This window comes from Palaemon carinicauda, unplaced genomic scaffold (genome assembly GCF_036898095.1).
Source record: "Palaemon carinicauda isolate YSFRI2023 unplaced genomic scaffold, ASM3689809v2 scaffold10, whole genome shotgun sequence".
In the NCBI taxonomy this organism is placed as follows: Eukaryota; Metazoa; Arthropoda; class Malacostraca; order Decapoda; family Palaemonidae; genus Palaemon; species Palaemon carinicauda.
Window position 1 is genome coordinate 214,331 of NW_027168482.1, and position 25,670 is coordinate 240,000.

A 25,670-nucleotide genomic window follows, 5' to 3' on the forward strand; every position below is an offset into this window, starting at 1 on the left:
CAACCTTCTGCTAAAGGTCCTCACCAAGCTGAGATCCTTTCAAGGAATAGCAGACCTAGTGGCTCACAAGTGGCCCCGGAGCAACTGGTTCCCAATGATCCTGGAATTACAACCCAAGCTAATTCCCCTGCCAGACCCAGTTCTGTCCCAACAAATTCAGAAGTCGACTGTCTTCACTTCATTACAGAAAACCCGAGACCTTCATCTCATGATTTTCTCTCCCTAGCCGTCAAGAAGAGGTTTGGGATCTCCAAAGAAAGCTTAGACTTCTTAGATTAATATAAAACAAAATCTACCAGAAGGCAATACGAGTCATCTTGGAAGAAATGGGTGGCCTTTGTCAAGGCGAGAAATCCTACAGAAATATCGATGGATTTCTGCTTATCCTTTTTCATTCACCTTCATGGACAAGGCTTAGCGGCCAACACGATTTCCACATGCAAATCGGCCCTGACAAGACCCTTACTATACGCCTTCCAAATAGACCTGTCCAGCAAAATCTTCAACAAGTTGCCGAAGGCATGCCCTAGACTCAGACCTGCAGCCCCTCCGAGACCTATTTCCTGGTCTTTCGACAAGGTGCTACATTTTGCCTCAAGTTTGGACAATGAGACTTGCCCTCTGAAAGATTTTACTCAGAAAGTGATTTTCTTGTTTGCTCTAGCCTCAGGGGCTAGGGTCAGTGAAATTGTGGCATTATCAAGGGAAGAAGGCCAGATTCAGTTTGCAGAAACAGGTGAACTCACCCTCTTTCCTGACCCAACGTTTCTCGCCAAGAACGAGCTACCCACTAAGAGATGGGCTCCCTGGAGAATCTGCCCTCTGAAGGAAGATATCTCCCTGTGTTCAGTGGAGAGTCTGAAGGTCTATCTTCGAAGAATTTCAGACTTTGGTTGAGGACAGCTCTTAAAATGAGAAACATCGGGTTCCGACTTGTCACTTAAACAACTAAGGGCGAAGATCACCTACTTTATTCGCAGAGCGGATACTGACAGTACACCCGCAGGTCACGATCCTAGGAAAGCCGCCTCTTCCTTGAATTTCTTCTAATCAATGGATTTCGAGAGTCTTTGCTCGTTTACAGGATGCAAGTCATCCAGAGTGTTCTTTAAACACTTTGCGAAGCAGGTGCAAGAAGTGAAACACTTTGTGGTAGCTGCAGGTAGTGTGCTAAAACCTGCAGCTTAGTGCTGCGAAGAACAGAGTTATATGGGACTCTAAGGGTGACTGTGTTGACACTAGTGCGCACCATAGTGAAATTTGTGTTACCACGGTGACACTACGGACTGCTCTAATATACTGAGGTGATGTCACATAGACTAAACACTTGTGACATGTGTTTACAATATGAAGTGTATATGAAGACATTTTCAGAAAGACATTTCAATTCCTACGGAATCGACATGTGTGGTGGCAAGTTTCATTTTCAGATACCATGATTTTTTCTGCCAATGCTCCAAGTCTATGTAAATTTTTACACCTTTAATTACAGCTTTACATTATATTTTATGTACGCTAATTCTCATTTATCGTTAATTAATGGATTTATTGTTTTCGTGCGTCTTATTTCGCCCTAACATTGTAATAAAATCTGTTTGAGAGTATTATTATCCTTCTATTCTTTATAAGATACCAGAACAATAGAATTCTATCGTTCCTATGCTTGAACAAACCCATCTAGCCTGATGTAGCTTGTTTCAACACGTGATACATTCTCTATCTATTACCTCGCTCTGGGACCGGCAGGTTCTTCTTGATGGTGGGTGGGTTCCATTTACCATGCAACTTCGAGACTTTCCAGAGTCCAATAGGACTCCTCCCTGCAGGGGGGCAGGAAGTAACATAGTATATGCTCAGCTGAAGTGACAAATACCGGTAATGTCACAAGTCTCTTAGGTCATAAGACCAAAGGAATATTGTCTAGAAGTCGAAGGCACTACTGAGGGGAAAAATCCACGAGACATTAATGCTCTGGTACAGTTCCATCAGGACGACATGGCCTGCGCCCAAAAAACGGATTTTGAGCGAAACAAAAAATCTATTTTTGGGTGAGATAGCCATGTCGTCCTGATGGACCCGCCCTTTGTTCTCTATAAGGCCTTGGCAGGCCCCCTCCCGATCTTACTGTATCATGGGGGCTGGTCTAAACGCTAAAAGGAATGGAGTTGGCGGGCGGTGATGACGTCAGCAAGATGGCCGACGCATGTGACGTCATCCGAGTACCCATAACAGTAACGGAGGAGGAGAACTTTGTAACGGCTCCTCCCATAACTTGCCAGTAATTCCCCCCTCGAAGCGTAAACGCTATGTGGGGTGCAGATAGCTATGTGGCCTGTCAAGAATACGTCCCGTTATTATGCGATATCCTTAAGGACAACCTTAAGGGTACTCGCGCCAGAAGTTAGAATTCCGGAAACCTTTAGTTTAATTCTCTAGGAATATCCACTGTAGTCATATATACCCTTAGGAAGCTACTAAAGGAACCTTCCACCAGGACGACATGGCTATCTCAGCCAAAAATAGATTTTTCGCTTTATCTTACCATATACGCAATAAATGTTAATAGATAGTGTTTGTTTATAAATGCTTGTTTTTTTAATAGGGTAAACCTCATATTTAGCAGTAAATTACAATATTTATTATACTACTGTATTAGCAAAATACTATATATTGCTTTATTTTATCAGTTAGCTGATTTTGTCCTTTCAATTTTTCCCTTTAACGCTGGGTGTAGCCTAACATTAGGAATTATATTTTTCTTTTCTGTTAAGGGTATGAAATGGCTTTCACTTTTCGTCAAGTATCTTTAGAAGAAATTGATGACAATCTATTTAGATATGATTCAGAATTTGGGTCAGATACTGATGATCCTATATCAAATAATGAAGATTGTGATGATACTACTAATGAGAATATAAGTGAAGACGTCCCAGCAACATGCTCATCAACCACAGTTGATATAGCAAATTCAGTGTTGAAAGAAAACTAATTGTAATAACAATAATTCCATCAAATTAGGTATTTTTTTTCATTACACAGCCTCTCATTAAGTAATTAACTTTGAAAACTTGAATCCGTATGAATGTTTCACAAGAAAAAAAACAAAAATTAATGGACATGTTGCTAAAGATACTAATAAGAAATTCAAATAAAACAATAGCTACAAAACTACCTTTGCCAAAAGGATCAAAATACCACCAGTAAGTGCTGATGATATAAAAGCTATTGTTGCTATTGAAATAGCAATGAGTATTTTTGTATATAGTACTTCCTAAGTCAACAATTTTAAGTTACTTTAGTGAAAATATAGCTTTTTATTTTATACTCATGGATTCAAAGATATTTTCTAGGGACAAATACCAGTTGATTAAATCATCTATTAATTTTAGTGATAATAGTCATAAAGATGGAAATGATAGGCTCACTAAGATTAGTTACTAGATATGGTACAGTATGCAGCAAAGCTCATAATACCCAATCTCAGTGATTTTCACTTGAAAGTTGAAGTGGAGTCCCCTTAAGGAAGCGGCATTCTGCAGCGAAAATAATGCCCTATCAACTGCTGCTGCTCTTACTTTTCCCATGCAAAAAACTTTCCCCTACCGGTAGCTCCTCAATGTTTTTGTGAAGGACCTGCTTCTTTAAACACCTTGCTCTACTTCCTCAGCTCGTAGATTGACCGCCCCTTCCAGACCTTCCTCTGCCGCTGGCAATTTTCTCTTCTTATGGCTCAGGCTGGAGACTGTGACACATACTGCTGGGGAACCATGCACACAGTCTGGGGGATTGTAGCGACCAACGCTGTCACGACAGGAAAGGATTTTCTGGCTTAAAGGGTCTCCTAGGCTTCTTGCCTTCAAGTTGAGGTCCTACTTCAGGGGTGAATTTCCTTTAAGAGGACATACTGCACTTTTGCAATAGGCTCTTTTTCTCCTAAGCCGCTTTGTCCATTACTTTCTAGACTAATTTCTGAGGATAGAGATCTTTCCTCTAGATGTTTGAGTCAATCAACTTTCTAGGCTCGTGCCAATTAGTTGCTGCGGCTAGGACGCGTTCTCTGCATGCTCTTCAGGCTGAAAAGAAAGCATGTAGATATCTGTGGAAAATAACCAGATGAGTCTTTGCCAGGACTGGGAAGAGGTCTGATTTGGAATACTGTAGTTCCCAATCAATATTTCCAATTCTTTCTTCAAGAGGAATTCAGGAATTTTAGGCAGCCTTTCATTGAATTGTTTGCCTCCAATGCCCTTATCCAGTTTTCCAACAGTAACAGTGTTTTGAACATCTTCACTACTGTCAGAGTTAAAAGGAAGGGTTAGGGAGACAGGTTTGCACTCCCCTAGCACTGGCAATGGTCTACCTTCCATTACTGCCTTCTTCACAGCCTCTAAAATTTTTGGGGCAAGGAGAAAGACAGTATCTTTGTGAGCAACAAAGGTGGCCTGCTTCCTGCTGAAGGCAGAAGGTTGAGTATTAGTGAATTTGGCCATCTTAAGTTCCTTAACCAATAATGATTGAGCCTTGTTGTGGTCCAGGAAGATTTTCTCCTTAGCAATCGTATCATCTCTAATGGACACTTCCTAGAATAGTCTTACATAGCAATATGGATAATTATCAATGGAGGGGTAGAATTCTAAGCTGGAGACAGGCTTAGAACTTATATCTTCTCCAATGTGAAGGTATCCTTAACTCAGAGCCATTTGCTCAGCAGAACAACAAGGATTCTTACCCAAGCAATCTGGCAGCTTTGTCGCTGGTGGAGGCTTGGACTTAGGTGACAGTTGAAAAGCCTTTATCTTCACCTCTAAGGACGCTTAAGCTCATTTATGTTTGGCATGTATATTTTCCATAAATACCTTCATGGATGCCATAAACTCCAAGTGACCAGGGAATAAAGTTGTACTTGGCGTAGGAACGAGAGTAAAATTGGAGGCGGGGTTGGCGGCAGATACAGGGATGGGAGATTGAGCCGAAGAAGTACTGGGCACTGTACTTAAATGGTCATCTAGGGACTTATCAGAGGCTTCCATAGTCAGCAGGATCCTCTCCCTCTCTGACGTCACAGAAGAGGTCGTCGACCTCTACGCTCATGACTTGAAGAGCGTCCCGAACTTCTTCATCCGCATGATCTAATTGTACTGGCGGGAGTTGTACAGTCAATATATGATGACTTAAAACAAGTTACTTCGGCCTTGGGAAAGAGGAGGTCCTTGAGTTCCATGCAAAGAAGGTAAGAGGCACCTTGATGAAAGTTCTTCTGAAAGCTTCTCACCAAATGTCGAATGGTCTTCTAACCGCGCGCTTTCTTGTCCCAGGAGACGTCGATAGCGTGGAAACCAGTGTGCATGAGGGCTTTGCAGATTAAGAAATTGTAAGGTTCCCAGATTGCAAAGAACCCTTAGGAAACATGACAGTATGCATACTTCCGGCAGGTCTTGTGGCCACAAGGCAACTTGACCTGTCTGATACAGGTTACCGTCGAACACTCCATGTCTTTAGCAACCTGTAAAGAAAGAAAATTTTCAATGCGTACGAGTAGTATACCAAAATATTTTCTCATCTTAAATTAACAAGGAAATAAATATCAAAATAGAGATTTTAAAAATAATCTCTAGATTAAAAATTTTCTACATGCTAGCTATGGCTAGGCTACATTACTATGGAGGCTCATGCTAATCGGCTCAGAAATCCTTAAACACTCTTAAAACAGAGTGGCAGGATAGGGAGAAACAAGGTCACATCAGAGGACCACCATTTCCCCCAAGTTAGGTCTGCTAGACAACTTAAGGTGGCAAGTTCACACACCATCCTGCCTAAGCCAGCAACTGCTGCCCCCTAGGCGGCAGCAGCCGTGTCTAAGGTGGCAGCTATTCCTAGCAACAATGGCTTCATGAACTGACCTTTCACTAACCCAATAAATGTTGACAACGCAGCAGCAGCATTGTTCATTCGGCAAGAAAAAGTGGACGATCCTATATAGAAACAGTCTATAAGCAGGGGGAAAAGCACAGGAAATGGAAGGCAGTAGATAAATAAATCTGCCAAGGACCTAGTTATCATTAAATCATGATTAAGGGGAGTAGCCCTTTAATATAATGAGAGCTGTACAAGATGGCCAAGATGCTAAGAATTAAAAATTGAAGGGAGATCCTGACAACCATCCGGAATCCAATCGACCAACATCAAAGGAGAATGTTCCTCGGATATGGAAGAGGAAAAAGGGGTGTAGAAGACCAGTCTAAGGCTACAGCTAAGGCGACCGAGGGGAAGGGGTTTTTCCTCCTAGCCTACTTACATCCAATGCTAGAACAACTCAAGCCAACAGGACTGGAAGTATGGCCAGGCAAAGGAGTCAAGACTCCGCAGTAAGAGATACATAGCCCAGGAGGTAAAGCTGCAGTCAGAGACCAGGCAACTATTAAGGTGGCAGAGGGATCCCCAAGGGGTTCTAGATCTCTGCGTAGATAGAGTTAGGCCATAATAAAACTGCTGTGCAGGCAAGCCTAGCCTATATAGCAGATGATTGATGCTCAAATGCCAGGGTATGTAGACTAGACAAAGGAACTGTAGTTCCTAGGACAGTGAAGGATTATGACCTAACTAGGAAGGGGAAGGGACAACTAGAACACCCAAGAGTGGTCTGTAAGGGGGCAAAGAGAATTAATCAAGGGAAGGAATAAAAATCTTGCCTACCTAGGGCCAGACTAGATAGCCCACAAACTATCCCGGCCATCTATATAGCAAGGAAGGACACTTCAGTTGCCAGGGAACTGGACTGGGCCGAGAACAGTGTTCCACAGCAAGTAGATGCACCAGCAGACAAATAAGGGGTGGGGGGTGGGGAAGGGAGGCCTAGAAAGTGGTGAGGCAGCAAGACATTCAGGCTGAACTGAGGCATTAGAACTAATATGTTGTTCCAAGGGGTCTGCAGTAAGAAGGCACAGAGAATGATTCCTCACAACCAGCTGCCCACCTACCAAAAATTAGGTACGGAAGCCTAGGAATGGGTAAGGCAACACAAAGGGGAGGTCTACCTGTCAGCATTAGAACAAGGTTGGTTGCATTATAAGGGATCAACAGAATGTAGATACTGGGAACAAGTTCCCACAACAAGTGCCTCCTGGCCAGACACTCGGGCTAAGTAGATGAGAGAAATACAGTCGTACTAGGATAACTGTAAAACACTATCCACTACTCCCATAAGGACCTTCCAGGCTGCAGCTCCCCACTATGACTTATCAATAGCAAGGGAGGATGGGGAGCCTCACAAAAACCTTAAGGTTAGGTGAAATAAGGTGAGGATGCACAAGTACACATTAACAGTCATGGCCAACGGCCAAGATCATAGTTAGTCCAAGTCAAGACTGATGAAACACATACATGTAGAAAATAGTAAAATGGGTATAATCCATAATAATGCCACAATTGTAAAAGAATATATAAAACACATTCATACAAGACTATGACAAATTAACTAAGCATTTCTGAGCAATTTGGATACATGGGCCACCGGCTTCAGCCATATGACAGCCGTGGGCAATAAAAGCATGCACAGCGCAAAAATACCAGGGTGGAGACGCAAAATTCTCCAACACAAAAGGAAATGGTACTCAACTTAGTCGATGTGAAAGCAGAAGCATCCATGATCACAAAATCACTCAAAATGCTATGAAAACACCCAGAAAACTCCAAAGTAAAACTGTCAAGATGATGGTGCTAGATGGAATGGAGAACCAGCAATCGTGTTTGCAGTAACACAATGGGATCGGATGTTGTAACAGTTTCTCGCCCATGTATCCAATCCTATCCCATATCCTTCGAGACAAGATTAACTATATTCAGGGAAGGATAGCCGTGGCTTGCTTTAAAGCCGTCCCTATTGTATACACGATATCTTTTGGGATATTCGCTCAAGGGGATAGAACCCTGTGATACTTTTCAGGTAAAATTCTCTGGTATATCACTCGCAGAAATATCTTAAGTAGAAAGCTGCCTTTGATGATCTTCTATCAGGACGACATGGATCGAGCCCAAATTTCTGAGAGTAATACACCAGAGAATTGTACCTAAGAAGTATCAGGGTTCTATCACCTGGAGTGAATTTCCCAAAAGATATCCTGTATGAAACAGGGACGTGTTTTAAAACAATCCACGGCTATCCTTCCGCGAAGAGTTAACCTTGTTTTAAAGGATATGGGATATAATTGGATACGTGGGGGAGAAAGCCGTTACAACTCAGATTCCAATGTGCTACTGTAAACATGTTCGCTGGTTCTCCATTCCTTCTAGCAGTGCCATCTTGATGGTTTTGATTCGGAGTTTTCTGCGTGCTTTCATAGCTTTTTGGGTGATTTTGAAATCATGGAAGCTTCTCCTTCTTCCTTATTGACTATGTTGAGTATCATTTCCTTTGGTGTTGGAGAATTTCGCGTCTCCACCTTGGTATTTTTGCGCTGTGCGTGCGTTATTTGTCCGCGGCCGTCGCATGGCCGAAAAAGGCGGGTCATGTATCCAAATCGCTCAGAATTGCTTACTAAATTTTTCATAGCCTCGTAAGAATGTTTTATACATTCTTTTACAACTGTGGTATGATTATAGGTTATACCTTTTGCTATTTTCTGCATGTTTGTATTTTATCAGTCTGGGCTTAGGCTAACTGTAATTCTTAGCCGTCAGCCATGACTGGTATTTGTGTATATATGCACCCTCACCTTCTACCACAAACCTTATTGTTTTCGTGAGGCTGCTCATCCTCCTTTGCTATCAATACGCTATAGCAGAGAGATGCAGCCTTGAAGGTCCTTCTGGGAGCAGTGGATGGTGATGAACAATTGTTCTAGGGCATCAGTATATCACTTATCTACTTAACTTAGCCTTCGTTGATTGATTGATTTGAAGTTTTCTGGCATCCTGTCATCGAAGGTCGTTGACGCCAATATCCTTTATTATAAATAAAGATTAAAAGAATATTTAATTAAAACCAGAGAAGTAAATATTTTATAAAAGTTAAATAGCATTAAGAAAACCTGCTTCTGATCTAAAAATGCCACTGGCATTGTACGACACATCATGTCCAAGGATCTGGGCCAGGATGATCCTGCCATCCTCACCTTGAGCCTCAAACAGATATCTATTTCTCAAGTTATTATAATTGGGGCCTTCGATCAAAAAATGCCTCACTGTTAAAGGTACCAAACAGTCGTCGCAATACGGTTGGTGTTGGCCCTTCAGAAGAAACTCGTGTGTCAACCGTGTGTGACCAATGCGGAGACGACAAAGAAACGTCTCCCACTTTCGGGGCATCATGTTATATCTCCAAGGAGATATGACATTTGTTACCTCTCTCATCTTACTGTCATCTAGACCATCCCAGTGCTGTTGCCAACTATTACAAAACAATTTCCTTATGTTAGGTAGGAAATCATTAAAGGGAATAAGATACCTTCTTGGTAGCAACTCGGATGCAGCATTCTTCGCCAGTAAATCTGCCTTCTCATTCCCAGACACTCCTACATGTGCTGGAACCCAACAAAATTGAACCATTAAACATCTCTGACCAATAATAAGAAGCCATTCTGAAATCTTTAAAACAATACGGTTACTAGAATGAAAAACTTTTAAAGCTTGAAGGACACTCCTTGCATCACTAAAACTTGTAAAATTACCCTCTTTCTCCGACGCTATTTTCTCAATAGCGGTTAGTATGACATACAGTTCGGCAGTAAATATGGAAGCTGTTAGAGGAAGTGCACCTCTACAATTAAAATCCTTACTATGTACTCCAAATCCAACGCCAGCATCAGATTTGGAGCCATCAGTATATATAAAAGTCGATCCCCTATGATCTGCAACATGTTCCGTAAAAAGAGACCTGGATTCTAAGTCAGTCATATTCTTCTTAACTCCAATAAAATACTTACAAAAAGATTCCTCTGGTAATTTCCATGGAGGCGTTGATGATACCTTAAATGGAAGCACCTTACTTCTAAATATATTCAGATTGTTTAATAATTGTTTCACCCAAAAGCCATAAGGTTGAGGAGATTTAGGGCGCAACTCAAAGTATGATGTGTGTCTTACAAGGCTTGCAATCTGAAAGGCTAAAGAGTTAGGGAGTCTTTGCAACCGAAACCAATACCGAACAATAGAAGACTTATGGTAAAGGTCTAGAGATAATTCTCCAGCATCAACAAGGAGACTTGCAATAGGCAAAGTTCTAAACGCTCCTGTGGACAATCTAATACCAGCATGATGTATTGAATCTAACATCTTTAATCGACTTGGGGTGGCTGAAGAGTATATTTCACATCCATAACTAATTTTGAAAAAAATCAAGGCTTTGTATAATTTTAAAATAGTATTGCGGTCTGCCCCCGATGATGTATGGGACAATACTTTTAAAAGAGTCAGAGCCTCAAGACATTTAGCTTTGAACTCTTTTAAGTGAGACACCCACGTAAGCCTATAATCAAATATCAAACCTAAAAATTTAGCTTCACTTACACATGGGATACGTTGACCTTTAATGTATATATCCGGGTCTGGATGTACTACCCGGATAAGACAGAAATGGACAATAGAAGTTTTACTTATCGAGAACTTAAATCCATTCATATCGGCCCACTAGATAATTTTGTCAATAGAGAGTTGTATTTTTCTCTCAACCATTGCCATTCTATCTCCAGCAAATGATATTGAGAGATCATCCACAAATAATGTTAAGAGAACATCCCAGGGAATGACAGAGGATAACCCATTAATTGCTAGTACAAACAGGGTTACACTCAGCACACTACCCTGAGGAACTCCTTCTTCCTGACATTTACATTCTGATAAGTTTCCCCCACTCTCACTTGAAAAACTCTATGTGAAAGAAATGACTGAATAAATAGTGGTAGTTCTCCTTTTAATCCTAATTCATGAATTGTTTCAAGTATACCATATCTCCATGTGGTATCATATGCCTTTTCAAGGTAAAAAAAGACTGTCACATGGTGGTGTTTGGAAGCAAATGCTTCACAAATATAGTACTCAAGTCTTATCAACACATCAGTCGTTGAGCCCATTTTTCTGAATCCACATTGAATGGGTGATAAAATACCCTTCTTTTCGAGGTACAAAATCAGTCTTGCATTGACCATCTTCTCCATGATTTTACATAAACAAGATGTCAATGCAATAGGTCAGTAGTTTGCTGCTCAAGACTTGTATTTACCGGGTTTTAAAAAGGCTAAAATAATATCTAGTTCCCAAACACTCGGATATCTATGATCATGCCATATTCTATTATTAATGCTTAAAATAAATAACTTTGTATTAAAATGTGTATGTTTAATCATTGCATATGGAATTCCATCGGGTCCATGGGCTGTATTGTTATAATTAGTAAGAGCGGAATCAAATTCTCTTTCAGTAAAAGGAGAATTATATGACTCTTCCCTTCCCGTTACAAAATTAAAAATTTTCTTTTCCTCGTTGCTCCTATACTGGTGACTAGGAGCTCCTTCACACTTGCACGATACATTGGAAAAATGTTCAGCCAGGGCATTGCTGATATCATTTGCTTCATTCACATACTGACCGTTCAACTTCAACACTAGTGGTGGGTTGGGGGTAAATTTGCTGGCAATCTTTTTATTTTCCTCCACACAGCAGATGGTGTTGTTCTACTGTTAATGGAGGAAACAAAAGACACCCATGACTGGCGCCTAGCTTCCTTCATGGCACAACGGAACTGTGCTCTACATTTCTTGTATATAATCAAATTGCTCTCAGTGCGGTGTCTGCTTCTTCGAGTTAAAGACCTTCTTGCGGTTCTGTGCAGGGCGGTTAGTTCTGAAGACCATCAGGCGACTGGTCGTCGTTTAAATAACCCTGTTGTTTTGGGAATTGAGTTAACTCCTGCTGTATGAAGGGTTCCATTCAGAAAGTCTATGGCATCATCAATATTTTTAAACTGTTCTGCCTTTCCTTCAATTTCACTTAGCTCACGAGATCTATCCCAGTCCGTCTTATCAAGATTCCATCGTGGAGATCTTTGTAAAGGCGGACCCTTGTTGGTGTTTATAATGATTGGTACATGATCACTAGTATGCCAATCATCTAATGTCCTCCAATCGAAATCAAGGAGGCAGTTAGAGCTTGCAATTGAAAGGTCAATGCATGACAAGGTACCTGTCTGAACATGGAAGTGTGTGGGCTCTCCTGTATTAAGGAGTCCGACATCATCGTTTTCCACAATTCATGATATAATATTGCCCCTGGTGTTTGCTAAAACATCACCCCTGTCATGGATAGATAGAATAATATAGAAAAGAATGTTAAAACATGTGATTTTTCTACTCTTGAGAAACAGAGAGAGAGGAGGTCCCGCTAGTGTTTACTGGAAACTGTCACCGTCACTGATGGAGATCAAGATATTTATTAGGTGTGCCTAGTTCAGCAGACCTTGGGCATAACGATTGTCTGTTCGTAGCAATCCGAGGACCCATAGGACAAGGAGAGCGGTGTTGTCCCCAAGAGGTATACTGGTCGAGAAATCCTAATTTCATTAATCAATTCAAAAGAACCTGTTTCGATCCCCACGAGGATCGTAACAGTTGGCGACCTTTGCCAGGATTTTCGACTACATAACCAATTGAAACAGGGAGAATATAGAAAGAAGCAGAATGAGTGCGATTACGAGAGATTTGCTAGATTCAGGTAAACTTCTTGGTCTAGATGGCGATGATCTCCGTGGTTATGTTATTAAGAGAGAACAGGAAGTGTTTGAGAGAGATGAAAGAGCAGCTGAAAGAGAAAAAAATGAAAGAAAGCGAGAAGAAAATGAAAGAAAGCGAGAAGAAAATGAAAGACAGCGTAAGCATGAGTTAGAAATGGCTCGTTTAAGACAAACTCTTCATAACAGACGGTCAGGTAGCAGATCAGGGAGTAATTCATCTTTAAATAGTGACACTGATAGTTTAGATATGAGTGCAGTGCTCAAACTAATACCGAAATTTGATGAGGAAGATGTTACGAAATATTTTATGTCTTTTGAAAAATTAATGAACAGAGTAGGTTCTCCCAAAAAACAGTGGACTTTGTATTTACAATCAGTTTTAAGTGGTAAAGCATATTCTGTGTATAGTTGTTTGTCTGAGGATGAAAGTGGAGATTATGATACTGTGAAAGAAACCGTACTTAGTGCATACAGATTGGTACCAGAGGCGTACCGTAAGAAGTTTAGAAGTTTGAAAAGAGACGATACTAGTACTTATGTAGAGTACGGAAAGAAGTTAAAAAGATCGTTTTGTGATTGGTTGACTTCCGCTGAAGTCGATAATTTTGAAGATCTCAAGAACTTAATTTTGTTAGAAAATTTCAAAGATAACATATCCCCAGACATCAAATTATATATAGAAGATAGGCGTGAAACATCTTTTGCCGGTGCTGTGAGATTAGCAGATGAGTACAGTCTCACACATGGTTTAAGTGGCAGTAAAAAGAAAAACGATCTTTTGTCAAGTAAGGCACAACATAGTAAAAGTAGTTCTAACAATAACGATAATAGGAACAGGGATTATTATTATTATTATTGTTACACATGTTGGAGGGAAGGTCATATTTCTTGGTACTGTAGGAGCCAATGGGCAGTCAGTAATTCAGAGGTCACTTGTTACAATTGTAATAAGAAAGGGCATATAGCTAGGAATTGCACAGTAGAAAGTACGAATGTGAAGAAACCTGTGTCACTAGTTAATAATCTTTCTTCAGGAAGGAATAGTCTCTTGAAAGAAACTAGGAAACATTATGATGAATTTTTGTCCGAAGGTTTAGTTTCTTCTCTTAAAGGAGGTGATTCAAGGGAAGTAGTTTTGCTTAGGGATACGGGAGCGGCCGTATCACTCGTTAGGAGAGAGAGTGTACCAATTAATGTAATAATCAGCATGAAAGAGAAAGTTATGCTTGAGTAGTTTGTCCTTTGTTAAAGATGAAATTGAAAAGTCAGTTAGTGTCAGGAGATGTAAAACTAGCAGTCGTGGATACTTTGCCCGTAGACGGCATTGACATTATTGTTGGCAATGATTTAACTACCTCCAAGTGTGTGAATCCCATTTTAAGTGAAGTTCAAGTGCCTGAAATGATAGTAACCAGGTCAGGATTAGATTCAGATATTGACTACGGTCATAGGTTGTTTGAGGATTCGAACGTAGGTAATAGAGACAGTGATGATGAGCTTAGCATGAGTGTAGCAGAGGAAACTGACTCTATAAATGTTGATGATGTGAGGAAAGATGATGATGTAGCTGTCGAAAGAAGTGATGTACAAATAGACAATGTAATAGGCCCAAGTAGTAACAGCTGTAGTGTTTCAGAAACTAGCATATTGAATAAGGATGAACTAGTTAAGATGTAGAGGGAAGATGAAACACTAACTAGAATTTTTGAATGTGAATTGGATGATGAACCTGAAAATGTTTGTAAGGAAACATTTAGTTTAAAAGACAAACTTTTGTGTCGCTATGTTCGTTCTAAGACAGGTAGCAAAGAGGAGGCCATAGAGCAATTAGTAACTCCTAGGAAACTTCGTGAATCAATTTTGAAATTAGCACATGATGAACAAGGACATTTAGAAGTAAATAAAACATTCAAGTGTAAGACGCACTTTTGGCCTAAAATGAAAAGTGATGTGAAGAGATATGTTTTAAGTTGTCACGAATGTCAAATGGCTGGCAAACCTAATCAAGTAATTCCCAGGGCTCCATTATGTAATATTCCATCGGTAGGAGAACCTTTTGAGAATGTTGTAATTGATATCATAGGCCCTTTGCCCAGAAGTAAGGGAGGGAATATCTATCTATTAACAATCATTGATAGACTAACACGATATCCAGAAGCAATCCCAGTAAGAAATTGCAATGCAAAAACTGTAGTTAAATGCTTGCTGAACTATTTCTCTAAATTTGGACTTTCTTGCGTTATACAGAGTGATAATGGTAGCAATTTTGTATCAAAGTACTTCAGAGATAAAATAAAAGAGTTAGGGATTAAACTTGTAACTTCCACCCCGTACCACCCTGAATCACAAGGAATTGTTGAACGTTTTCATCAAACATTGAAAAGTTGCTTAAAGAAGTTATGTAATAATTTCGAACATGATTGGGAAGAAAAGTTACCTTTTGTCTTGTTGGCTTTACGATTAACTCCTAATGACACCACGGGATTTAGTCCTTTTGATTTGTTGTTCGGTCACACCGCCAAAGGACCTTTAGAAATTTTAAAGTATAAGTTAATGCAAGAAGAAGGTCGAAAGGATTACATACAGAATATCGAAGATCACAAAGAGGATTTAAGGAAAGCCTGGCAGTTGGCAAAAGAAAACGAGAGCAACCGTCAAGGGGAAACTAAAAGAAAGTACGATCTTAAAGCTAAAGACAGAATTTTCCACGTGGGTGATAAAGTCTTAGTATTAGTCCAGAAAGAAGGTCCTTCATTATCTTATAAGTTCGAAGGTCTATTTCCTATCATAGATAAAAGGGGAAATTTGAATTACTTAATTGATATGGGTAGGCGTAGAGCTAAGTGGTTGCACATCAACTTGCTAAAGAAATATAATGAACGTCCAATGCCAGTTGTAACCGTGTCGCAGAGAGAGATTACTTTTGAGAAGAACTCTGATGTTCTTAATAATTTCACGTTGTTTAATTCTAGCTTAGAGAAAGAAAAAACAAGGGAATTATTCAATGTGTTTTCAAATTATCCAGGAACTGTTAATGATAAATTGGGTTTGACTAATCTTTTAGAACACGATATTGAGTTGCAGGACATAAAAGCCCTTATCGTCTAAGCCCAGAAAAAGCAAATTCAGTCCGACAGGAAATTAAGTATATGCTAGACAATGGTTTGATTGTTCCCACCGAAAGTGACTGGTGTTCTCCAATAGTACTTGTTAAGAAGGAAGATGGATCATATAGGCTGTGTATTGATTTTAGAAAAGTGAATAGTGTTACGAAACAAAGTAATTTTCCCCTCCCCAGGATAGAAGATTGTTTAGATAAAATAGGAAATGATAAGTTTATTTCTAAACTTGATTTGGCCAAAGGTTATTGGCAAGTACCTTTAAGTAGTCGAGCACAGAAAATATCTGCTTTCATAACACCTTTCGGTAGTTATGAACCCAAAGTTATGGCTTTTGGTCTACGGAATGCAGCGAGTACTTTTCAAAGATTAATGAATAGAGTTTTAAATGGAATTGATAACTGTGTCGTGTATTTGGATGATCTTGTAATATTTTCAGATACGTGGGAGCAACCTTTACGCATCTTAGCTAAAGTATTAGCAGTCCTTGAAAAAGCAAAACTTGTTTTAAATCTGAAGAAATGTGAATTCAGAAAAACCTCGATCACATATTTGGGTCATAAGTGGGTCTAGGTAAGATTTGTCCAAAAGATGGGAACATAGAAGCTATCATCAACTTCCCAATCCCTACCAGTAAAAAACAGGCAATGAGATTCATCGGAATGATTTCATATTTCCGCCGATTTGTCCCTAATATTTCAGAAATAAGTGCTCCGATAACTAATCTTTTCAAGAAAGGCCGTAGTTTTGTATTTGATAATGAATGTATCGAAGCTTTCAATAAGTTAAAGGCCATAATGATTCACGAGCCCGTACTAATGTTGCCCGATTTTAGCAAGGAATTTAATTTAGCGATAGATGCAAGTGATATTGGCATAGGAGGAGTTCTGTTGCAAGAAGTGAAAGGGACTAAGCACCCTGTAGCTTATTATTCGAAGAAGTTAAATAAAGCACAGCAGAATTATTCATCTATTGAGAACGAATTGTTTAGTTTAGTATCAACTTTACAACATTTTGAGATTTATGTACGTAGTGGTCATGTTTTAACTGTGTATACTGATCACAATCCATTAGTTTATTTAGATAGGTTTAAGAATAAGAATAAATGTCTCATGCCTTAGAGTTTAGAATTACAAGATTATAATTTAAAGATAGTTCATATAAAGGGAAAGAATAATGTAATAGCCGACAGTCTCTCTAGAGACTTTTCAGAATGATATGGACGTTTGTTTTCTTTCTGTTTTTTTTTCTTCTATCGACAAGTAGGAGTGTGTTTTGGTTTAGTTACATGATACAAGAGAAATGAAGTAATTATCTCTCAGTTTAGGGATAAGTGATTTCCTCCTTTGATAATTTCGTTTAAAAAAAAGATAAAATCAGTAGATTTTCCTTTTTTTTTCTTTTAGGGGGACGTATCATGGGTAGATAGAATAATATAGAAAAGAATGTTAAAACGTGTGATTTTTCTACTCTAGAGAAACAGAGAGAGAGGAGGTCCGCTAGTGTTTACTGGAAACTGTCACCGTCGCTGATGGAGATCAAAATATTTATTAGGTGTGCCTAGTTCAGCAGACCTTGGGCATAACGATCGTCTGTTCGTAGCAATCCGAGGACCCATAGGACAAGGAGAGCGGTGTTGTCGCCAAGAGGTATACTGGTCGAGAAATCCTAATTTCATTAATCAATTCAAAAGAACCTGGTTTGATCCCCACGAGGATCGTAACAACCCCGTAAAGGATGTCTACCATTCAAATCTCCAAGTAAAAGAAAAGGTTGAGGGAGCTGTTGAATCACCTTTCAGATAAGGTATTTGGGGAACATCTCGACGAACGTATATGAGACTTCCACCATGGCTCCCTACTTTGTGATCATAAGGTGTCCTATAGCTAATATATTCGCGAGGACAAGGGGTATTAGCATCAAGGTTGCTCTCCTGTAGACATACAATTCTGGGGGAATACTCGTGAATTAAGAGCTTAAGTTCTTCATATTTGGCCCTCAAACCCTAACAATTTCATTGCAAAATGGATGAAAAAACTATGTATTATTTTCTGGAAGACATCTTTGATGAGGTCTTCCCATTGACAGTTTTTGATTTGAAAATATTTTCTGTAGACTTCTTAAGTGTGGGTCTTGATAAGTTAGGTTTTATATTAGCCTTTTCAGTGTCCTTCTTACCTAATTGTTGTGGGGGATGGTGGACCTCAACTTGAATTTTTGATTGATTCAAGAAGCTTTCCTGTTGATCTGAAATATCAACAGGCAGAACATCATATCTATTTGATGTCATAACTTTGGAGTTTTTAATGGATGGGGGTAGAGAGATGGAGATCTCTCTCTTTTCCTTTTGACAGGTGGTGATTTGTTAGGTTTTGGTGTTTTCCCCACTACAGGTGCACCTGATAACTCTGTTTTATGTGAAACCTCCATCAAATCAGGCAAAGATATAGCCAGAGAGAGATATGTATTATCCTTTGTAGTGGGGGACAAAGGTTTATTAGAGGTGAGCAAAGCCTTATGGGATATTCTTGCCCTATCCTCTAGAATTCTATCAGAAGATGTAAAATTTCTTTTCTGAGGAATAGAGGCAGTAATAGGTGGGTTGGATGTCTCCTACCTCATTTTTCCTCCTGATTTCAATACCTTTGCATAACTTGCTGATTTACTCAATAGTCTCTTAGCATGCCACACACTTATGTGTTCGATGCTGGATTTATTGAGAGCAGCCTCTTCCAACTTATATTGCTGGCAGCTCCTATCAGTAGCTTTATGATTCAATGCAGTTTATACAATTGGCCTCTAGTGTACTTTCTCCATGGAAAACATTGGAACAAGTACTACACATTTTATCATTCTTGCAAACTTTAGAAGGATGCCCATATCTAAAGCAATTAAAACATTGCAGCGACTTCTGTTTAAAAGTTCGAACTTTAATTCGTTCATTTTCTATGTAAATGTGGAAAGACACATCAGCATCCTGGAAAGTCAGGATAATCATTCACGTTCCAGGGACTTTATGCAATTTCCACACAGTTAAAAGACACAGGGCCAATATCTCCTCTTCTGTAAACTCATACAAGTCTCTATTAAAAACTAACCCCCTTCCATGACTGAAGTTAAATGGGGTTTCACATCCAGTTTCATGTCATCATTCTCTGTATTTAAATTGCAAAATATAACAGATCGAGTTTCTGATTTGGCACTTATGAGTATACTGTTCTTTCCAAACCGAGATATATCTCTTGGTGCAATGGTACCTACTTTCTTTTGAAGAAATTTACATATCTTAAAATAATTTCCAGTACTCCCTTTTGACTGAGCAACAAGCCACTTTGGTGGTTTTGGATTTCTCTGGGAGGGTACAACTATCTTTATACTTTTATCAATCCAATCTGCAGGTTTGTATACATCTAGATCCTTAGGTACTCGATTGCAAAGAGCACCCTTGAAGTTCAAATTATTGATTTTAATATTCATGATATTACTGATTGCACTGAATGCTTCATCATGGTTATCAAATGATATCCATGGATCCCATTTGTCACCTTCAAGCCTCATTCTAATTTCCCTGATGTGACCATAACATTGAAATGATTTAAACAGCACATCATATTTGATTTCTATGGGAATCATAGTAACAGGAAGGATTTGCAAATTCTCCATGTCACCCAAATTACTTTGTTTTTTAACATTAGTGGAGTGGTCCTCTAGAGTTTCCAGGTCGTCAACAGAGGGGTTAGTTTTTGAAGTAGCAGCAAGCCGGGTTATCCACCTCTTATCGGAAGATGTCAGTCCTCCTATCCCATGTGGCCCAACACGAGAAGAGGCTTCAGCAGGAACCAGTCCTCTATTGGAGAGGGGCTGCCTCTCAAGGTGGGCGTACACTGGTCAGGGGGGTTGTTAGTCCCTCCCACCGATGACTCCAATGCCTGGCGTTACCCATTACCTGCAAATATGGGCGATTTGAAACCGGATCACTACAGCTCGACTCTTAACAGACTTGGTCTGCACCCAATGGGGTCTGCCAGAGGGTGACGGCATCTAAATTTGTACAGGTTGAGATGGTATGACATCCATCCCACCCTGTGCCAAATCCAAAGAAGCAGTCAAAACCAAAGTCATACAAGCCAAAGTCGTCAACAAGTTCATGCCCAAGAGGAAGAGGTGGGAGAATAAAAGCAGTAATCAAAAGAACGAAGAGAAAGTGCTGACTAATTTAGTTGGACAAACAATTGGGCACTGAGGTCCAGTGGGAAAGCAGTTCCCACTGTTCATTAGAGCCCAGCTGGTAATCCTTAAGCCCCCATCCTCGTCAAGGCTTCAGCATCTGGGGGGTAACTTAGCCTTAGTGTTTGGCCAGGCGGCACAGGTTGTAGGTTGTAGGAACTTGTTCCCTTTGTCTACAATCTGTTGATCCCTTGGAACACAACCAACCTTGTTCTAATGCTGACAGGTAGACCTTCCTTTCGTGTAGTCTTACCCTTGTACTAGGCTTCCTTACTTACTTTTTGGTAGGCTGGCAGCCAATTGCAAAGACTCGTTCTATGTGCCTAATTACTGCAGACCCCTTGGAACGACATATTAATTCTAATACTACAGGTAGGCCTTCCTGCCCTGCCGCCTCACCATTTTCTAAGCCTCCCTTCCTTCCCCTCCCCCTTTCTTGCCTGACTAGTGTGTCTACTTGCTGTGGAACATTGTTCCCTTCCAATTCAGTTCCCTGGCAACTAAGGTGTCTTTAGTTGCTATATATATGGACGGGATAGTTTGTGGGCTATTTAGGTTGGCCCTAGGTAGGCGACATATTATTCCTTCCCCGGGGTTAATTCTCTCTGTTGCCTTAGAGACCACCCTCGGGTGGTCTAGTTACCCCATCCCCTTCCTAGTTAGGACGTAAATCCTTTACTGTCTTAGGAACTACTATTCCTTTGTCTAGTCTATATTCCCTAGCATTTGAGCATCCCTCATCTGCTATATAGGCTAGATTGCCTACACAGTTGATTTCTTATTTCCTAACCCTATCTATGTAGAGATCTAGAACCCCTTGGGTTCTCCTCTGCCGCCTTAGTAGTTGCCTAGTCTCTGACTATGACTTCTCATTCTGGGCTATATATCTCCTGCTGCGGAGTCTTGACTCCTTATGCCTGATCGGAGGCTTCCTAGCTGAAATATTACCATTTGGCCATACTTTGTCCTGTCGACTTGAATTCTTCTGGCCTTGAATGTGAGGAATGTGAGTAGGTTAAAGGGGTACCGCCACCCCTCTGCTGCCTTATCTGCAGCCTTAGGCTCGTTGCCTGCGTCTTTTTCCTCTTCCATATCTGAGGAACATTCTCCTCTCAAGTTGGTCGATTGGATTCCTCTTAGTTGTCAGCATCTCCCTTGAATTTACAAATTCTTGGCATCCTGCCCGTCTTGTACTGCTCTCATTGCCTTCATATGAGAAATGAAAGGTCAGTTCATGAAGTCATGGTTGCTAGGAATATATGCCTCCTTAGACACAGTTGCTGCTGACTCGGGGCAGCCGCTGCATGCTTAGGCAGGAGGGTATGTGCATTTACCACCTTAGGTTGTCTGATAGGGCACCTTTGGTGGAAGTGGTGTTCTACTGATGTGAACCTTTCTCCCTATTCTACCACACTGTTTTAAGTCATCAAGGAATTCTGAGCTTTTTGGCATGAGCTTCCACTGTAGGGTAGCAGTAGCCGTAGCTAGTGTAAGAGATTATTTTTGCATTTAGATATTTTTTAAGAAATTCCTATCTTAAAATATATTATCCATGTATACTATAAGACATGCAAAATTTTTTGATACACTAACTGTACTCAATGAAAATTTCCTATCTTTACATGATACTGAAGATATGGAGCGTTCTACGGTAACCTACATCAGGCGAGTCAAGTGGCCTTGGGGCAACAAGACTTGGCGGATGCATGCTGATTGCCGTTTCCAAAGGGTCCTTTGCCATCTGGGAGCCTTCCAACTGCAGCATGCAGAAGGACTTGATCTTTACTGATTTCCACGCTGCCAACGTCTCCCAGGACGAGAACGCGCGGAATAAGAAGACCATTAGACATTGGGTGAGAGGCTGTCAGAAGATGTCTCAACAAGGTGCCCCTTACCTTCCATCCATGGAACTCAAGGACCTCCCTTTCCTAAGGCCGAGGTGACTGCTGTTTTTGGTCACTAGATACCGACGGTACAACTCTCGCTGGTACAATTAGGTCATGCGGATGATGAAGTTCGGGATGCCCTTCGAGTGATGAGCCTAGAGGATAACAGCAGGTCGACGACCTCTTCTGTGACGTCAGAAAGGGAGAGGATCCTTCTGACTATGGAAGCCTCTGATCAGCCCCTAGATGTCCATCAGGTAAGTAAAATGACCAGTACTTCTTTGGCTCAATACCCCATCCCTGTATCTGCCACCCCTACCTCCACTTCTAATCCAGTTCCTACCGCAAGTGCAACTTTGTTCCCTGGTCACTTGGAGTTTATGGCATCCATGGAAAATATACGTGACGAACATCAACGAGCTCAAGCGTCCCTAGAGGTGAAGATAGAGGCTTTTCAACAGGCACCTTAGTCCAAGGCTCCACCAGTGTTGAGCCTGCCAGATTGCTCTGCTAAGAATCCTTGGCGTTATGCTGAGCATATAACTTTGAGTGAGGGGTACCTTCATATTGGAGAAGGTATGGGTTCTTAGCCTATCACCAATTTAGAATTCTACCCCTCCATTGATAATTAACCTTACTGCTATGTAAGGCTACTCTAGGAAGCGCCCTTTAGAGATGATACGATCCCTATGGAGACTATCATCCTGGACCACAACAAGGCTCAATCCTTATAGGTTAAGAAACTAGCTGGCCAAATTCACTCATACTCAAATTTCTGCCTTTGGCAGAAACCCAGCTTGCTTTGTTGCTCCCATGGATACTGTCTTTCCCTTCACCTGAAAAAGTTAAGAGGCTGTGAAGAAGGCAGTAATGGAAGGTAAAGCATTGCTAGTGCTAGATGTGTGCAAACCTGTCTTCCTAGCTCTTCCTTATGACTCGGACAGTTGGAAAGATGTCCAACACACCTTTACGGTCGGAATACTGGATAGGGACATTGGAGGCAATCAATTCAATCAAAGGTTGCCTAAAATTCCAAAATTCCTTTCGAAGGAAGAATTGGATATCAAAGAGAGGCTATCTGCTTCTTTGTTCAACCAGTCCTACCTGGAAATGTTGACTGGGAACTATTCCAAATCAGACCTCTTCCCAGTCCTGGCAAAGACTCATCTGGCTACTTTCAACAGGGCTCTACATGCTTTCTTTTTAGCCCGAAGAGCATGCGGAACATGTCCTAGCCACAGCAACTATTAAGCATGAGCTTAGAAAGTTGATCAACTCAAGAATCTGGGGGAAAGATCTCTTTCCTCAGAAATTGGTCAAGGAAGTAATGGAAAAAGCGGCTCAGGAGAAAAAGAGCATTATGCAAAACTGGGGATGTTCTCTAAGAGAAAATTCCCGACCGAAAGACCTCAACCCAAAGGCAAAAAGCCTAGAACACCCTTTAAAGTCAAGAAAATCTTTCCTGTCACAACATCCTCAGTTGCCACAATCCCTCAGATTGTGTACACTGTTATTATTATTATTATTATTATTATTATTATTATTATTATTATTATTATTATTACTAGCTAAGTTACAAACCTAGTTGTAAAAGCCAGATGGTATAAACCCAAGGGCTCCAACAGGGAAAAATAGCCCAGTGAGGAAAGGAAATAAGGAAATAAATAAACGATATAAGTTATGAAAATTAAAATAAAATATTTTAACTTTAATAACATCAAAACAGATATTTGATTCATAAACTATAAAAGGACTTAAGCAAGACTGTTCAACATAAACACATTTGCTGCAAGTTTGAACTTTTGAAGTTCTACTGATTCAACTTGGTCACAGATGGAATAAAACTTCTAAAGTACTGTGTAGTATTGATCCTCATGATGGAGAAGGCCTGACTATTAGAATTAACTGCATACCTAGTAATACAAACAGGCTGGAACTGTCTGAGAAGATCTGAATGTAAAGGATGGTCAGAATTATAAAAAATCTTATGCAATATGCATAATGAACTAATTAGATGACGTTGCCAGAGATTAATATCTAGATCAAGAATAAGAAATTTAATAGACCGTAAATTCCTGTCCAGTAAACTAAGATGAGAATCAGAAGCTGAAGACCAGACAGGAGAACAATACTCGAAACAAGGTAAAAGGAAAGAATTAAAACACTTTTTCAGAATAGATTGATCACCAAAAATCTTGAAAAACTTTCTCAAAAAGCCAGTTTTTTTCTGCAATTGAAGAAGACACAGACCTCATGTGTTTCTCACTAGTAAATTTGTTGTCAAGAATCACAGCTAAAATTTTAAAAGTCATACAAAGTTAAAGAAACATTATCAATGCTGAGATCCGGATGTCGAGGATCCACGCTCCTTGACCTACTTACAATCATACTTTGAGTTTTGTTAGAATTCAACTTCATACCCCATAATTTGCACCATGCACTAATTTTAGCTAGATCTCTGTTAAGGGATTCAGCAACCCCAGATCTACATTCAGGAGATGGAATTGATGCAAAGAGAGTAGCATCATCTTCATATGCAATAAGCTTGTTTTCTAGACCAAACCACATGTCATGTGTATATAGCATGAAAAGTAATGGGCCAAGAACACTACCCTGAGGAACACCAGATATCACATTCCTATACTCACTATGGTACCCATCAAAAACAACTCTTTGCAATCTATTACTTAGGAAGCACTAAAATCAAGGCCAATCGTACGAACTTCCTGACCACAATATGGGGATTTCTGTACAGCATTGGAGATTGTAAGTAGGGCATCACATGCTCCAAGGCCTTTATGAAAACCAAATTGCAAACTAGGGAACAGATGATTACCTTCAGCAAACCTTTTAAGACGTTTCGTCAAAAGACGTTCAAAAACATTAGATAATATGGAAGTTATGGAAATTGGACAGTAATCAGTTGGACTTAAGCTACCACAAACACAATTACATAGTGGAGTAACATTACCAATTCTCCAACAAGTGCTAAAAGTTCCCAGCAGTATGTGTCAGTCTCCAGTCTTACCCACTACAACTTTTCCATCCATTCACAACTAAAAAGAAAAGTGCTAGCGGCAGAGGAATGTCTGGAAGGGGTGGTCAATCTAGGGGCCGAGGAAGTAGAGGCAAGGCGTTTAAAGTAGCAGGTCCTTCACAACAACAATGAAGAGCTATCGGTAGAGGGGAAGACTTTATCTTTCCAGGGATCATGAGAGTTTGTTCCTTGGGCACACAGCATAGTCTCAAAGGGACTAGGCTGGAAATGGAGTCAGAAACCACTCCAGTTCACGAGTTTCTTCCAACCCACAACCTCATTCTTGAAAGATTATGTACAGGATCTTCTCCAGAAAGGAGTCATCTGTTGAACAAAATCCATGAACTTTCAAGGGCGGCTATTCTGCATGCCCAAGATAGATCCGAACACTTTTTGAACTATTCTGGACTTGTTCTCACTAAACAAATTCATTCTGAACGACAAGTTCCAGATACTAACGATCTCGCACTGTCTCCATACTTCTTACCGACGCCTATTGGCATCTTCCGATAAGTCGGCACTTCCCCCCCTACCTTGGTTTCAGACTAGTGAGAAAGGCCTATGTATTCAGAGCTATGCCCTTCGGGCTCAGTATAGCTCCAAAGATTTTCACAAAGCCAGTCAAGGCCATTGTACTTCACTTGTAAGTAATCACCAGACATCAAGAGGAAAGAGTCTTG

General features: G+C 40.3%; 1 protein-coding gene across 8 annotated transcripts in view; it reads right to left on the minus strand.

The window, feature by feature from the left end:
• Nucleotides 1–25,670, minus strand: part of LOC137635197 (G patch domain-containing protein 2-like) — a 784,198-nt gene that overhangs the window by 193,969 nt on the left and 564,559 nt on the right. The window contains exon 10 of one of the 8 annotated variants that reach the window (XM_068367663.1): nucleotides 15,159–15,248. The exons of the other annotated variants lie outside the window; for them this stretch is intronic. Coding sequence (XP_068223764.1) covers nucleotides 15,182–15,248 — 67 coding nt within the window. The 3' untranslated portion in view covers nucleotides 15,159–15,181. Of the gene's footprint in view, nucleotides 1–15,158; nucleotides 15,249–25,670 lie in introns of those variants that run through there. 8 annotated transcript variants of the gene reach the window in all.